We start from the raw sequence: 15,856 nt of genomic DNA on the forward strand, positions 1-15,856 counted from the left end.
ATGTTAGAGTGATCCCACTTTCCTTATGACCCTCTACTTCCCTTCTCTCTTCCATAACTTTTTTTTTTTATTTTTTAGCCTTAATTAATGACTCAGGTTCAAGTAACATAATAAATCTTCCAGGCAAGTGTGATGTGTACTTTTTTGTTGACACACAATTCGATCTCGATCTTCATTGGGACTTTCCGACGTTACTACAATTCAAACACAAATGCAAGTGAAGCGTAACATACACAGTATTTTTAAAGGGAACTGCAATTGTTTGTTGGAAGGAAGGATCAGTTTATAGAGGGTTTTATAACAACTCTGGGAAACCTTTTTGATTGAGGCTGCAATCTCTTCAGTTACAAATATATTATGTTTACTTGTTTAGTTTCAGATAGGTGTTATTAGATCTTGACGATCCTGTGCTCTCTTTACACCAAAGTAACATAAATCCCACGAAATCCACCGGACCAGATTTAGGTCGTTTACATGGAACGATGACTGAAAAGGTATTTTATTTTTGAAGGAAGTTCTGAAGATAAATAAGTTCTTGTGCCAGGTCCCTGATTCTGGACAGGGAAATTTTGTAATAATTCAAATTTCATTGTGCTTTTTGTTAAAATCAAGCCACTTTGGTGACAGAACATACAAACTACACAAAAAGCAGACAAAAAGGAAACCCATACCATTCAGCTTTCCTAAATTCTTTTTGTGTGTTCGTTATATATTCTTCTACCTAAGGATGGACCAAGGAATGCATTGATCCAAAAGAATTTCCGTTGCCCTCTCTGTACCTACGTCCAGACTTTTATCATATCATTGGAGCTGCAGTTCTCAGACAGAGACTCAGAGTGCCGCTGTTGGCCAATACGGTGCGGAGCTGCAGCCGAAGATCCATTGGAGCCGGCTGCAGTGTGATTGCTCAATCACATAGTGCAGAACACAGACAAAAGCGCAAGCAGCCTCGCTGCTCAGAGAAACCCTCTATCGGGACTCGGATGCACAACTGGAGTGATAAAGGGATTTTATTTTATTTTCATCGCTGGGGATATTTACAATACAGGCGGGATTTTAACTACAGGATCTAAACGGAATAAAAAAGAAAGGAAAAGAGCATAAGTGCAAGCGAGTAAAATGGAAACCGGACACATACAGACCGGATGGGCAGTCACACGGCAGGTACTGTTGTTTCCTTTCTTATTCTCTTTATTCTGCCGGGCGGTCTCGGAGCAGATCCTTTATTCGATTCCGGAGGAAATGGCCAAAGGTTCCCTTGTGGGGAATCTTGCCAAGGATTTGGGGTTGCATGTCAGAGAACTGCCGCAGCGAAAGCTCCGTATTAGTTTGGAAAAGCCATACTTCAGTGTGAATGTGGAAAATGGCAACCTGTATGTGAATGAAAGGATAGATCGGGAGGAGATATGCGGGGAGACACGCCTTTGTGTCCTGGCATTCGAAACGGTGGTTACAAATCCTTTAAATATTTACCTCGTGAATGTCGCAATCCAAGACATTAATGATAATGCCCCGTGGTTCATAAAGAGTGACATTGATCTAGAAATCAGCGAATCAGCACTGCCGGGTGCGAGATTTCGACTAGAATCTGCGCAAGATCCGGATTCTGGGATCAACTCACTGCAAAATTACCAACTCAGTAAAAACCCTTCTTTTACCATGGCAGTGAAAGAGAGCCCAGATGGCAAAAAGCAAGCAGAATTAGTCTTAGAAAAGTCTTTGGATCGGGAGGAGGAAAGTTCCCACCAGTTAATCCTGACGGCTCTGGATGGGGGAGATCCAGTCAGATCTGGGACAGCTCAGGTTAGGATTAAAATTACTGACGCCAATGACAACCCCCCAGTATTCACTGAAAAAATCTACAAAGTCAGCCTGAGGGAAAATCTACCAAAGGGCTCCTTAATACTTCAAGTGAAAGCCAGTGACAAAGACGAAGGTTTAAATGGCCATATAACATACTTTTTCGACAGCATACCTGAAAACACCCGCAAATTATTCCATTTAGACCCTGATAACGGAGAAATTATAAATACAGCGATTCTGGATTTTGAAGAGAAAAATGAATACACCATGGAATTGGAAGCCAGGGATGGGGGTGGGCTGACAGGTCACTGCAAAGTTCATATAGAAATACTGGATGAGAACGACAACGCCCCGGAAGTGACGATTTTTTCAGTATCCAGTCCAATTCCCGAAGACTCACCGCCAGGAACAGTGATAGTTCTGATCAAAGCTCGTGACCCAGATGCCGGACAAAATGGAGAACTCAGTTGTAATATTCAACACAACTTGCCTTTTAAAATAATATCATCTTCTATTAACTACTACAAGCTCCTCACAGACAGCACCCTGGACAGGGAGAGGACCCCGGAGTACAATATCACAATCACAGCCACAGACAAAGGCACTCCCCCACTCTCTGCCCAGAAAACCATCCTGTTGCATATCTCAGATATCAATGACAACGCGCCTGTCTTTGAAAAATCTTCCTACACCGCCTATGTGCCAGAGAACAATCCCTCGGGGGCCTCTATTTTCAGTGTAAAAGCCTCAGACCGGGATCTGGACCAGAACGCCCGAGTCACTTATTCCATCTTGAGCAGCAACCTGAAGGAGCTGCCTCTCTCCTCCTACATCTCCATTAACTCCCAGACCGGAGCGATCTATGCGCAGCGCTCCTTCGACTACGAGCAATTCCGGGAGTTTGAAGTGCAAGTGAAGGCCCAAGACGGCGGGTCCCCGCCTCTCAGCAGCAATGTCACCGTCAGGGTGTTTATTGTGGATCAGAATGATAACGCCCCTCGCATCCTGTACCCCTCGCTCGGAGCCGATGGCTCCGCCTTGTTCGAGATGGTGCCTCGCTCGGCCGAGGCAGGTTATCTGGTGACTAAGGTGGTGGCGGTGGATGCTGACTCAGGACACAATGCCTGGCTCTCCTACCACTTGCTCCAGGCCACGGACCCGTCGCTCTTCAGCATGGGGCTGCAGAGCGGGGAGATCCGGACAGCCCGCGCCTTTGCGGACAGAGATGCTGTGAAGCACAGGCTGGTCACCCTGGTGAAGGACAACGGGCAGCCGCCTCTGTCCGCCACAGTGACTCTCAACCTGGTGTTTGCGGAGAGCTTCCAAGAGGCTCTTCCGGAAATGAGTGACCAATCGGGTGACTTGAAATCTCAGTCTGATTTACAGTTCTACATGGTGCTGGCTTTAGCCCTGATCTCATTTTTATTTCTAATTACAATTATAGTGGTGATAGCCATGAAAGTTAGAAATTCAAAAAGCTCCTCTGTTCTTCAATATGTCAGGCCTGCTCTTTATTCCAAGGCTGATCCCACGTTCCTACCATCGTACGAAGACGGGGCCTTGCCGTATTCCTATAATTTATGTTTGGCTACAGACTGCGGGCAAAATGGATTTAACTTGCTTAAAAGTAGTGACCAGAACGTTACAGCTGAGAATATCCTTTGCAATGACAACTCTAGGATTTTACTTGTGAATAATTGTGGTTCTGAAGCACCCAAATCCGGATCCGAAACTCTTCTCAAGGTGAGTTTTTGAATTAACACGTTAATTAATCTACTTGGTTCTGGCTTTAGCGCTAATCTGCTTTTGCTCGCTAGTAACAGTTGTACTGGTTTTAATCATGAAATTCCGAAGATAAAAGACTTCATTGATTCTTCAATACCTCAATTCTAATCTTTATTCCACTATGCGGATCACCGATTTCTACCAAACTGCGATGATTGGACCGTAACATATTCTTATAACCTGTATTGTGCTAAAGACGCTGGGAATAGTTAATTAAACTTTCTGAAAACGAATGGGCAGAGTAATACAGCCGAGATTATCTTTTGTAATGACAAAGCTGCGATTTTAATTTTAAGCAGTAATTTTGGTTTAGAGGGCTCAAAATCTGACACCCAAACGCTTCCACAGGTGAATTTTTTCATTGAGGTATTCGAGGTGAAGTCTACCCTTTGATTTTTAAGTGAGCACATTGTCGGGTGATATTTATGAAATTTAGAGTAGTTTATATTGCGATCTTTTCAGAGTAACTCCTCCCCACCCCCCGGTGTTTGCTTGTGTGCAATTTCTGTTATGAGGTGCTCCGAGTTTTAGTACCAAAGGATTGTTGGCGCCTGCTGTTTAGTGGTAGATTTGTAGAAGCAAAAATTGTTTGTTGTATTTTATTCTATATAGATTCGTATCTTGCCCTTGTCTGTGCTGTATCAGACCACATTCCAATAGTGCACTAACTATCTGTCACCTCTTTCTTATAATCTTTCCAGGGGAAGAATTGCGAGTATAGTGTTTTGGCAGGGTTTTGATTTTGACTGCGATATGACTGTGCATCAATCACCTAAATTTTCCAGCCATAATTTAAATGCCTGGAATTTATGTCATGCTGTAAATATATTCCAATTTTTCTAATATAATCTTCTAAAGGGACATTTCGGACATTTAAGGAGATACTTATTCAAAGAATTATTAAATGAGTCATTTTTCCACTCAATTTCACAATGAGTTAACGTCCTTAATCATTAGGGAACATCAATATCATTTCAAATCAAAGCGTGTAACAGAATGAGGTGTCAAATTTCATCGTTTGTGATCAACCACCTAATTTATTATGACTTCTGAAGGATCATGATCTATTAATTTGCAAAGTTTGTTTAATTGAGTAGGACATATCTAAGTCAATTACAAAATTGCATTTCATCCAGCATAAAAGTTATGGTATCTAAAGAGGAATTATGAGAAAAGGACCGAATATGGTCACCTCTACATGAGGATTCTATAACAGCCCATCATACACTGAGATGGTTTTTCATTGGATTAAAGGCCCTCTTAATGTCAACAAAGCCCGTTGCCAATTGTGCCCACATATCTATTCAGGGGACACCATCACAGGGCCTAATAACATCAGCCACACTATCAGAGGCTCCTTCACCTGCACATCCACCAATGTGATATATGCCATCATGGGCCAGCAATGCCCCTCTGCCATTTACATTGGTCAAACTGGACAGTCTCTAGGTAAAAGAATAAATGGACACAAATCAGATGTCAAGAATTATAACATTCATAAACCAGTCGGAGAACACTTCAATCTCTCTGGTCACGCAATCACAGACATGAAGGTCGCTATCTTAAAACAAAAAAACTTCAAATCCAGACTCCAGGGAGAAACTGCTGAATTGGAATTCATTTGCAAATTGGATACTGTTAATTTAGGTTTAAATAGAGACTGGGAGTGGCTAAATCATTATGCAAGGTAGCCTATTTCCCCTTGTTTTTTCCTACCCCCCCCAGATGTTCTGGTTTAACTTGGATTTAAACTTGGAGAGTGGTCAGTTTGGATGAGCTATTACCAGCAGGAGAGTGAGTTTGTGTGTGTATGGGGGTGGAGGGGTGAGAAAACCTGGATTTGTGCTGGAAATGGCCCACCTTAATTATCATGCACATTGTAGGGAGAGTGGTCACTTTGGATGAGCTATTACCAGCAGGATAGTGAGTTTGTGTGTGTGGTTTTTGGGAGGGGGGTGAGGGGGTGAGAGAACCTGGATTTGTGCAGGAAATGGCCCAACTTGATTATCATGCACATTGTGTAAAGAGTTGTCACTTTGGATGGGCTATCACCAGCAGGAGAGTGAATTTGTGTGGGGGGATGGAGGGTGAGAAAACCTGGATTTGTGCTGGAAATGGCCCAACCTGATGATCACTTTAGATAAGCTATTACCAGCAGGACAGTGGGGTGGGAGGAGGTATTGTTTCATATTCTCTGTGTGTATATAAAGTCTGCTGCAGTTTCCACGGTATGCATCCGATGAAGTGAGCTGTAGCTCAGGAAAGCTCATGCTCAAATAAATTGGTTAGTCTCTAAGGTGCCACAAGTACTCCTTTTCTTTTTGCGAATACAGACTAACACGGCTGTTACTCTGAAACCTTCCCTGTCTGTGTCACTCTCTGAAGGTGAACATCTAATTCTGCATTAGCATGTAGAAAACAAAACCGCTCCGATATAAGTTACATCACAGAAAAGGAGCAAATATTGGGAATACCATTTCTCTTTGCTTAGTGGTATAATACAGCATGTAAGAGATATTAATTTGAAAGAGAATGTCAGCTATTCCCATTATACACAATTATATCTCTCAGGTATTCTGTTCTCACGGGTTGAAAATAACAGGTTTTATTGATAATAAGATGGAAATACAATGTTACAATTACAAATATCCCTTAACGTGCAACAATAACTTGCCTGTGATATCATGGTTCTTCAAATCTCTATTTGAAGGGGAGTAAGGAAATTATCTCAGGCTCTGAATAATTCACAGGAAATGTGTACACCTACGTGGTATTTTCATATTTATACATCTTTGTGAGTCCCTGACACCAATAGACTTGCTTCATTCTGACAAAGAAAACTGTGATTGCGCACTCTAGTTATATAGCTAAATGGCACATCAGTATTTCAATAGCACCGTGATCTTTATGTAAAATGGATTAGGAACTGACCGCATTAAAACAACATAATCGAAAACTCATATGAGTTTATTTCTAATATAAACATCACTCGGTATACACAGCTCTAGAGAGTTAAACTGACAGATTAAAAGGCAGATTTTTAAATCATTGCCTGCAGTTACTGGTTGAGACTCTGGGCGCCGCTGTTGACCTATCAGGTGGAGAAACATGATGAGAGATCCAGCCAGCCCAGCCCCGCTGTTACACAGCGCAAAACACTGAGAGATCACACTCACTCAGAGGGATTGTGAAGGAAACATGGCTGCAAGAATTTTATATAAAACAGTCTTGGTTAAAACATCAGTGGCTGCGGAAACAAAGGGCTAAAGTTAAGAGAAAATACTCTCAGCCTTGACCCGGGAATTGGAGTTCCATACCCATAGGGAGAGAAATGGCGGATACACAAAGGTTCCAGGTCTGCAAAAAGAGAGTCCAGTTCTACTTTATATTGGCTACCTTTTGGGAGGCTGTTTCTGGGCAAATTCGCTATTCGATTCCCGAGGAAATGCAGAAAGGCTCCATTGTTGGGAATATCGCAAAGGATCTGGGACTGGATAGAATGGAGCTCTCAGACCACAGCGTCCGCATTGTTTCCACAGGTAGGACTCCCTATTTTGCTTTGAATCTTAAGAGCGGGCATTTAATCACCACAGAAAGGATAGACAGAGAGCAGATCTGTGGCCGGATCGAGAAGTGTCTCTTAATTTTTGAGGTTCTTATTGAGGATGAAGTGAAGATTTTCGCAGTTGAAGTTGAAATCACAGATATTAATGACAATGCTCCCAGCTTCCAAGCGAAGGAGTTAGACTTAAAAATTAGTGAGATTACAGCTGTGGGGACTCGGATTTCTCTGCAGGAGGCGCAGGATCCAGATGTGGGAATTAATTCCATCCAGAGCTATCAACTGAGCAATAACAAACACTTTTCTCTGGATGTGCAAACTGGATCTGATGGTGTTAAATATGCGGAACTAGTGCTGGAAAAGTCTCTGGACCGGGAAACTCAGAGTGTCCATAAATTAACTCTCACAGCAGCTGACGGGGGAGATCCAGTCAGATCTGCCACTGCTCAGATCCGTGTTGTGGTTGTGGATGCCAATGACAATGCCCCACTTTTTAGTCAGCCGGTCTATAATGTGAGTGTTTTGGAAAACGCGCCTCGAGGGTCCTTGATAATTACAATACACGCCACTGACCGGGATGAGGGACAGAATTCTGAGGTAACCTTTTCATTTAGAAAAATTACAGAAAAGGCGTCTCAGATATTCCAGCTTCACCCTAGGACAGGAGAAATATCAACGGTAGGTGACCTGGACTACGAGGAAGCTTCATTATATGAAATGGAAGTGGAGGCAAAGGATATTGGAGATCTCTCCGCCAGGTGCAAAGTTCTGATAACGCTTATTGATGTCAATGATAATACCCCCAAAATTGCAATGACTTCCCTGTTCAACTCAGTCTCTGAAAATTCTCCCCCCGGAACAGTAATCTCGATATTAAATTTGCGAGACAGAGATTCCGGCAAGAATAGTGAGGTCACGTGCTCCATACCAGCCAACCTTCCATTCCGGTTACAGAAGTCATTTGGCAATTATTACAGCTTGGTGAGTGACACATCACTGGACAGGGAGCGGGTCTCGAACTACAGTATAACTATCACAGCCACAGACCGAGGGACCCCTCCTTTATCCTCAGCAACAAACATTTTAGTACAGCTTTCAGACATAAACGACAACGCTCCTATCTTCAACCAGACATCCTACACTTTGTACATCACAGAGAACAATCCCAGAGGAGCTTCCTTTGGTTCCCTGAAAGCGAATGATTCCGACCTGGAGGAGAACGCCCGAGTCACTTACTCTATTAATGAAGGACACATAAATGAAGCGCCACTCTCCTCCATCTCCATTAACTCTGAGACTGGGGCTCTCTACGCTCTGCGCTCCTTCGATTACGAACAGTTCCGGGAGATTCGGTTCCAAGTGCAGGCTCAGGATGGGGGTTCCCCACCTCTCAGCAGTAATGTCTCCGTCACTCTCTTTATACTGGATCAGAATGACAACAGCCCGCACATCTTACACCCCTCCTTTCCCACCGATGGCTCCACGGGAGTGGAGCTGGCCCCTCGCTCCTCCGAGCCGGGTTACCTGGTCACTAAGGTGGTGGCGGTGGATGCAGACTCCGGGCAGAACGCCTGGCTCTCCTACCAGCTGCTGAAGGCTACAGAGCCGGGGCTCTTCTCTGTGGGACTCCACAGCGGCGAGATCAGGACAGCGCGCTCCTTTGTAGACAAAGATGCGCTCAAGCAAAGTCTGGTGGTTTTAGTGAAGGACAACGGGCAGCCCCCTCTCTCTGCCACGGCCACTGTCACGGTGGTGGTGGCTGACAGCATCCCCGAAATCCTCTCCGATTTAAGCAGCCTCTCAGCTCCTGCAGACCCCCAGTCCAGCCTCACCTTGTATTTGGTGATCGCTGTGGCTTCCGTTTCCTGCTTGTTCTTTACCTTTATCCTAGTGTTACTGGTCCTGAGGCTCCGCAGGTGGCGAAACTCGCAGCTGTTTGACTCCTCGAATGTGACTTTCAGTGGAGTTCCCGTCTCGCAGTTTGTGGGGATCGATGGAGTCAGAGCTTTTCTTCACTCCTACTCACATGAGGGTTCTTTAACCACGGACTCCAGAAAGAGCCAATTCAACTTCTTCAAATCAAACTATGCAAACACCGTGACCAGTCAGCAAACTTGTGTGATAAAGGATCCTATTCTAGTTACTGAAGATTTAAACATTAGTAATGGGGATCAGACCTCCATTCAGGTGAGGTAACGTAATTGGTCTTTTTGCTATTAGTTTCTTGCGCATAAATTTAGTCTTCCTCGAGGACTGTGCAATTAATTGAAAAGTACCGATTAAAGAGGAGAGAATCTGCGTTATTAAAGTTAGTGAGAGTTCTGCCATTGACCTCAGTAAGTATAGCATGAAGACCTCTGTGACTGAGAAAATGCAGTGTACATATGGCTTGCTCTAGGGGAGGAGGGTATTATTGTGTCTTAATTACTAATGAATAGGGCTCTTCCAAATTCACAGTCCATTATGGTCAATTTCAGGGTCATAGGATTTTTAAAATAGTAAATTTCTTGATTTTAGCTATTTAAATCTGAAATTTCAGGGTGTTGCAATTGTAGAGGTCCTGACCGAAAGAGGAGTTGTGGGGCAGAGAGTTCACAAGATTATTGTTGGGGGGGGGGGAGCGGTTGCTGTACTGCTACCCTTACTTCTGCACTGCTGCTGGTGGTGCTGCCCTCAGAGCTGGGCAGCTGGATAATGGCAGCTGCTGTCCGGCAGCCCAGCTCTGAAGGCAGAGCAGCTGCCAGCAGCACTATAGAAGTAAGGATGGCATGGTGTGGTATTGCCACCTTTACTTCTGCACTGCTGTCTGCAGAGTTTGGCCCTCAGTCAGCAGCCGCCACTCTCCAGCCACACAGCTCTGAAGGCAGCAGCTCAGAAATAAGGGTGGCATGGTATGGTATTGCCATCCTTACTTCTGTGCTGCTGCTGGCGGGGCACTGCCTTCAGAGCTGGGAGTCTGGCCAACAGCTGCCTCTCTCCAGTGGCCCAGCTCTGAAGGCAGCGCCCTGCCAGCAGCAGGAGTAAGGATGGCAATACCATACCGTGCCACCCTTATTTCTGAGCTGCTGCCTTCAGAGCTGTGTGACAATACCACAACACCCCCCCCCCAAACACACACACAACTCCCTTTTGGTCAGGACCCACAATATGAGAAACACTACTCTCCCCCCAGAAATCTGTATATAGGGTAAAAGCACACAAAAGACCAGATTTCACATGGGGGAGACCAGATTTCATGGTCCGTGATGTGTTTTTCATAGATATGAATTTGGTAGGACCCTACTTGTGAAGTATATACCATTTGTTTTGAAATGGCACAAACATTCTTTTCCTTTATTATTTTAAATGAAATTACTCTTTATTGAATATTTGTTTTAAACCACATTATCTTTTTAAGATTTCTTGAGACCCAGTTTGGGAAGTTACAAATATACAGACATTTCTGAGTATGTAAAATACTAAGGTTAGTGGAAGGCACATTGATGAGATGTTGGTGAGCTTCAAATCTACCCCACTGCAGGGACAATTTGTTTTTACTGTTGTAGTGTAGAATTATGTTAGTGCAGAATTATGCTGAGTAATTAATCTGAAGTTCTTTCCAGTTGTCTGCTGCATTGATTTTCTTGTCTCCAATAATCTGGCCTTTGCAAATTAAATCTTGTGGGTGAAGATTTACTCATCAAATTTTATTGTTGTTGCTTTTATTTTAATTAGAGATAAGTTTTGGCACCTGTTTTTAACGTTTAGAAAAGACAATTTTTCTGTTTCTGTATAGAGGCACTGATTCAGCTGACCTAGCATCTTTAGATCTTTGTACTTGGAATGAAGATATACTGATTGTCTCTAGACTCATATCAAATGAGAAGAAAAAATGAAGGATTTATGTGCAAGGAAAAGAAGATAAAGTTCTGTTTGTCTGTTTCTTAACAGCTATATAGATGTAGTTATATTTATGTATATTTCAATGTCTTTCATTTGAAAATGACAATTTAACTTTATGTATTAGTTGTAGAGTTGTTGATGTTCTTGGTCCAACAATATGAGACCAACAAAGAGGATGAGGTACTATCTTTTATTGGATCAACTTTTGTTGGTGAGAGAGACAAATTTTTGAGTTTACACAGAACTCTTCTTCAAGTCTGGGAAATGTACTCAGTGTCACAGCTAAATACAAGGTGGAACAGATTGTTTAGCATAAGAAGTTATCACATATTTCAAGGGGCAGTTCAAGGTGAAGTGGCCAGTGCACACCTCTTCAGTCATAGGGAGTGTGACCAGGGTCCCAGAGGAGCCACATTGAGGTTACTTAATTAGGGAAAACTGCAAAGAATGGGGCAGACAATCCCCAAAGCTGGTCATCATTCCAGTACTTAGATTCACCAAGCTCACCTCAAACAGCTTCTATAACACCTTACCAGTTACCCAGAAGCCAATAACACAGTTCCCTTAAAGCAAACCAGCCTTAGGCCTTTTTCCTGCTCAAACCTCTAGACCAGGGATTCCCAAATTTGGTTCGCGGCTTGTTCAGGGTAAGTCTGGGACCCCACTTCCTGGCTGGGAACAGCAAACCGTGGCCACTGGAAGCTGTGAGCAGCCATACTTGCGGATGCTCAGATAAACAAAGTGTCTTGCGGCCCACCAGGGGCTTACCCTGAACAAGCCGCGAACCAAGTTTGGAAACCCCTGCTCTAGACTATGGACTTATACTAATGGGAGCATTCTAACCAAAGGACTGAGGACCTTCCAATGATTTGGAAGCAACCAGAGACTTAACAAGCCAACAGTTTATTCCATCACTGCTACAAGCCTGATCCAAGAACTTTGTATTTATTGTATGTATTTGATTCCTTTAACCAATTTTAACTCTCATCTTTCTTTTGTTCTTTTTATAAATAAACTTTTAGATTTTAGATACTAAAGGATTGGCAACAGTGTGATTATTGGATAAGATCTGAGTTATATATTGACCTGGGTATGTGGCTGGTTCTTTGGGATCAGAAGAACCTTTTTGTTTGATGAAACTGGCTTTAAATAACCACTCATCTTTACGTCTAGTGTCTGGGTGTTGAATCCAGGACTGGAATGCCTCAGGAGACTGCTTTTCTGACTTCTTGTTAGCCAGTGTGGTGAAACATAAGTTTTCTTTTGTTGCTGATTTGATATATCTTATGGGAGAATAACCACCAGTATTTAGGTGTGTCTGCCCTGTTTCTCAGCAGTTTGTCCTGAAATTGGTATTCTTAGTTGTGACCCACGGAGACATGATGACAGGGAGAAAAGGAGAAAAAATGAATGTCCTCCCCACCCCATTCTCAGGATGGGGCAGTCAGCCAAACACACAAAGGATGTGTGTACATGCTAACACAGATGGAATGCACTCAAACACACAAAGGGTGCGCACATACACACCCAGGGTGCATGTATGTGTGTGTGCACAGAATTTTTGAAGCAGAGAGAAACAATTTGCTTTCCCCATTTTCTGGGCTACACAAATGTATATACATTTGAATCCCAAGTCAGCAGTGACATTTTCATAGAAAAGTGTTATAGCCTGGGTTTCAAACAAACAAATAATTTCATAAAGCTATAAAATAAATAAATGCTTATGTCATTTTCACACCCATCTAACTTTTACATTTTGTAATATCACAAATGGAGAATTATGAAAGTAGCATACATTACATATCCTAAACAATATGACATTACATTTCTATAAATGTCCTATCCTAACTATTTTTGGTGTGTATGTCTTATAGTTAGGCCTTATTAGGTTTAGTGAATTGGATAAATGTTTATATAATGACTATATCATTTATTTATTATTAGAGAGAGGTTCCCAAACATTTATATAATGTTTATTAAAGGAAAGATATATGTTTTGATATCATATATATCTGTTTAATAGGTCAAAATGCTTTTGTCTGTGGTAGTACAGTGAATTTTGATGAATTTACAAAAACAAATTTATCAGAGGCATATGTTGTATACTTGCATCTCATGATATCTTCTAATGAATATGTTTACACTGAATAATTTCAGCATTCCATGTCTCATATTTGGAACTCCTATGGAACATTTTAGTTTTGTCCCGAAGACAGTGTCTTCTTGGGACATGGCCTACATTTCAATTATGGAATTACGTGTGTTATCTTAATCGTGAGTTACCTTAAAGCTTTTGATTCTTTGTATGTTGAACTGCTGTCATTAAGAACATCATAATATTTGAATAAGATCATCATCATATACATCACATAACAGCTTATATAGTGCCTTCTAACCAGGTAGATCACAGTGCATTACAGATAATAATTATTTAATTAAGATTCCCAGCAATCCTGTGAGGTAGGAAATGTATATTCTACATATTTGACAGATGAGGAAGCTGAGACACACAGACTGAGATCAAGCTTTTCAAACTTCTAAACACATAAACCTATATTTAGGCATTAAGTGGGGGGCCTCATTTGGTAGGTTCTGAGCTCCACAAATCCTAATGGCATCAATGGGAGCTGCAGATGCTCAAAATCTCTCAAAATTAAGCTGTGACACTGCCTGCAGTGACTCAAGAGTGTGAGTACCAGCCTCAGGGCAGACTGTTAGGAAAAGGAAATTAGTTTATTTACAAAATTAAAGCAGGTAAACATATATACAAGATGAGTTATAATCTTAAATTTCAAAAGGTAAATGAATCTTCTATAATCAGCAACCTCTATATGTCCTTTAGGGCTAATCCATGCTAAGCAGCTTCGGAATCTCTTGCTTATGCATAGAAACACTTCCTCCCGCCTCCCCACACTCCAAGCAGCTAGTTCCTTTTGTTTGGGGTTTTTGTCCACCTCCTGCCATGTGCTCTAAACTTCAAACTCAGCGGATGGGAGGGGGCCACTTCATGGCACATCTTCAGCGGGAGGAGGCCGAACAATAACAGCCTCCTCTTGTTGATGGTAGGTAGTAAAATTCCTGTTGCAATATCTCACTATAGTCTGTTTGATATCAATAGACCTTTTATTTTAGGAAGGATGTAACACCTTCTGTTAAGATCAGCTGTTCACATGAATTAATCTCTCTTTCCTGAATGATGATTTACACAGTCACAGAGGCTCACAATACAATCACTCAAATATTACCTTACAATATGGGTTACAGATGTTATAAGTGAGATTAATGCATGCAGCAACTCACAAGCATTCAATAAATTCTACTATTCCTGATGTAGCCATTTGGTTTGATCAACTTCATGTGAAATTGTAGTTGCTCCTCTACACCAGCCATATGAAAGAAGAAGAAGAAATTCTAAAAACTAAACACATTCTTATCATTCCAATATATTTTTTAACAAGACTAACACACATATGAGCCACACTGATTCCAGTTATGTATTTGTCAGTGTGAGACTTAGGGACCTTGGCATTAATTGGCACATGGTCTGCCAGCATCACTTATTTATATTTATAACAATGGATTTATGTCTAAGTTAGAAAATTTTGGCCTAAGCCAAAGCATCTTTCCAAATGTCACACTGTCAAGCTGTCTGGAGTGGATCAAGAGCATTACAATCGGGTTCCCAAAGATAGTACAAGCTGCTGTAATATGCAAACCCTATATGGGCTAACTTAGACTAAGCAACTGCGGGCCCCTTGCTTATGCTTAGAAATTCTGACCTTTTGCCAGAAGCTGGGAATGAGTGACAGGGGATGGATCACTTGATGATTACCTGTTCTGTTCATTCCCTCTGGGGCTAAGTCCCTCTGGCCACTGTCGGAAGACAGGATACTGAGCTATATGGCCCCTTGGTCTGACCCAGTAGGGCCATTCTTATGTTCTTATGACCTCTCAAAAGTGCAAGCAGCATGGAGTTCTATTTTCTTCTTGTCTAAGATTTTTATTCTCTTCCCCTCAGAGTTCAAGCTGATGGGAAGAGTTCACACTCTTGTCTCCTCTTCATGGGGGAGTGGGGAGAGAAGTGCAGTTAATGAAGTCTTTGATGTTTTACAATGCCTCATTTGGTTTCAGTGGGCCTTCTGTGGAAGTCAGCATTTCACATTAGTTAATACTTCTTTCCTCTTTGGTGAGTTACAGTTACAGAGGATTACAGTGCAAACACTTTATATAACCTTATAACATGGGGTACAGATGTTGTAAGTGAGATTAATACATGCAGCAGCCTACAAGCATTTCATCAAGTCTAAGCACTAAACACATTCTTATAAATTTAACTTCTATTTTAACAATGCTAACACACAGGTGAGCCAGTCTGGATTTCAACTATATATTGCTCAGTGTTCAGTTGAGGCCTAGGGGCCTTGGAATGAGATGGTACTTGGTCTGCCGGTGTCACACACATAAGAATTTTGTGTTCACACTGCTGCTTAACTTAAATAATTCCTCTAGCTCCCTGATGTATTTATAGAGAGCAATCATATCTCCCCTCAGCCTTCTTTTGGTTAGCCTAAACAAGCCAAGCTCTTTCAGTCTCCTCTCATTAGGTAGGATTTCCATTTCTTGTTTCATTCTAGTAGCCCTTCTCTGCACTTGTTCCAGTTTGAATTCATCTTTCTTAAACATGGGAGACAGATGAATTCAAACTGTTCTTAAATATGGGATATCAGAATTGCGCACAGTATTCCAAATGAGGTCTCACCAGTGCCTTGTATAATGGTACTAACACTTCCCTATCTCTACTTAAAATACCTTGCCTCACAGGTG

General features: G+C 42.1%; 2 protein-coding genes across 22 annotated transcripts in view; both read left to right on the forward strand.

Annotated features, from left to right (window-relative positions):
- LOC140915802 (protocadherin gamma-C5-like) overlaps positions 1-15,856 on the forward strand; it is a 384,766-nt gene that overhangs the window by 188,510 nt on the left and 180,400 nt on the right. Inside the window, exons 1-2 of one of the 21 annotated variants that reach the window (XM_073356149.1) lie at positions 6,755-9,337; positions 10,926-11,006. The exons of 18 other annotated variants lie outside the window; for them this stretch is intronic. In XM_073356149.1, the coding sequence (XP_073212250.1) occupies positions 6,920-9,337; positions 10,926-10,934 (2,427 nt within the window). In that variant the 5' untranslated portion in view covers positions 6,755-6,919 and the 3' untranslated portion in view covers positions 10,935-11,006. Of the gene's footprint in view, positions 1-933; positions 1,165-6,754; positions 9,338-10,925; positions 11,007-15,856 lie in introns of those variants that run through there. 2 more of the 21 variants (XM_073356159.1, XM_073356132.1) reach the window with 2 other exon arrangements.
- On the forward strand, positions 1,191-3,558 carry LOC140916409 (protocadherin gamma-B5-like). Its single transcript, XM_073358062.1, has one exon. It carries the CDS (start codon positions 1,243-1,245, stop codon positions 3,556-3,558), a length of 2,316 nt encoding a protein of 771 aa, XP_073214163.1. The 5' UTR covers positions 1,191-1,242.

This window comes from Lepidochelys kempii, chromosome 8 (genome assembly GCF_965140265.1).
Source record: "Lepidochelys kempii isolate rLepKem1 chromosome 8, rLepKem1.hap2, whole genome shotgun sequence".
In the NCBI taxonomy this organism is placed as follows: domain Eukaryota; kingdom Metazoa; phylum Chordata; order Testudines; family Cheloniidae; genus Lepidochelys; species Lepidochelys kempii.